The 876-nt window shown below is 51.0% G+C and overlaps 1 protein-coding gene across 1 annotated transcript in view; it reads left to right on the top strand.

Annotated features, from left to right (window-relative positions):
• The window catches only part of LOC119581772 (cadherin-23-like), a gene marked incomplete in the record, with an annotated part of 64,191 nt that overhangs the window by 32,959 nt on the left and 30,356 nt on the right, over positions 1–876 (top strand). Inside the window, 1 exon segment of the mRNA XM_037929905.1 lies at positions 533–695. Coding sequence (XP_037785833.1) covers positions 533–695 — 163 coding nt within the window.

Genomic DNA, 876 nt, shown 5'->3' with positions numbered 1-876 from the left:
ATCACCCCCAACATCCTTCCGTTCTTCACCCTTCTTGGAAACAACACTTGGACTCTTTTCCTGTTTCCCGGAAATGGAGTTTTGTGGTTTTCTTTTGTCGTATTTTATAAAAGTATATGACCCCGTCTGCGGATGCGATGACTCACGCATCTACTTCCGACCCTGGTGGTGTGTATAGAATATAGCTTCCTGACATTTGTTCTATTTTGTGGCTCTAAATACTTCTTTCGGGGAAATAGAATGCATGAATGTTATGTGAGACTGGTGTAAACAGGTAGTCATATCCTCTCTGACGAACTACATTTAGATACAGTGTTTATAAACCTCTACGAAATCAGATTTCAATATATAAGGGCTTGTTTTAGCTTGCATAACCAGGTATTTAGCTTGTAAATACCTGCCTAGACGTATTCTCAATATCCCAGAGCACCAGTTAACTAAAAGTAAATAACTCACAGCCGTTTAAATTGCCCCAGCCGCCGGAAGCCCCAGTCTCCTTGGCTTGCTCATGACTCGTCCTCCCGCCCACCAGGTGCTGGCGGTGGACCGGGCCATCAGCGGGCGCGTGAACACGGGCACGGCGGCCATCGTGGTGCGAGTGCAGGACGTGGAGGACCAGCCGCCGCAGTTCATCCAAGCGCCGCCCGTCACCCGCATCCCCGAAGACATCCCAGTCAATTCCGGGGTCCTCGAAGGTGAGTCTCCTGGGGATTTGGTCCTGTTCTGGGTGTGTGGAGAAATCGGCGGACGCGGAGGGGGGATCGTCTGCTCTGAATTTGGGGAAATGAGGGTGCTGATGGGGGGCCTTGCGAGCACCCCCGTCGGGGCAGTTCGGAGAAGACGAGTTACCTAATCCGCAGCAGAATATCGCAGTGT

This window comes from Penaeus monodon, chromosome 15 (genome assembly GCF_015228065.2).
Source record: "Penaeus monodon isolate SGIC_2016 chromosome 15, NSTDA_Pmon_1, whole genome shotgun sequence".
Classification (NCBI taxonomy): Eukaryota; Metazoa; Arthropoda; class Malacostraca; order Decapoda; family Penaeidae; genus Penaeus; species Penaeus monodon.
This window is presented reverse-complemented; position numbering and strand designations above follow the sequence as displayed.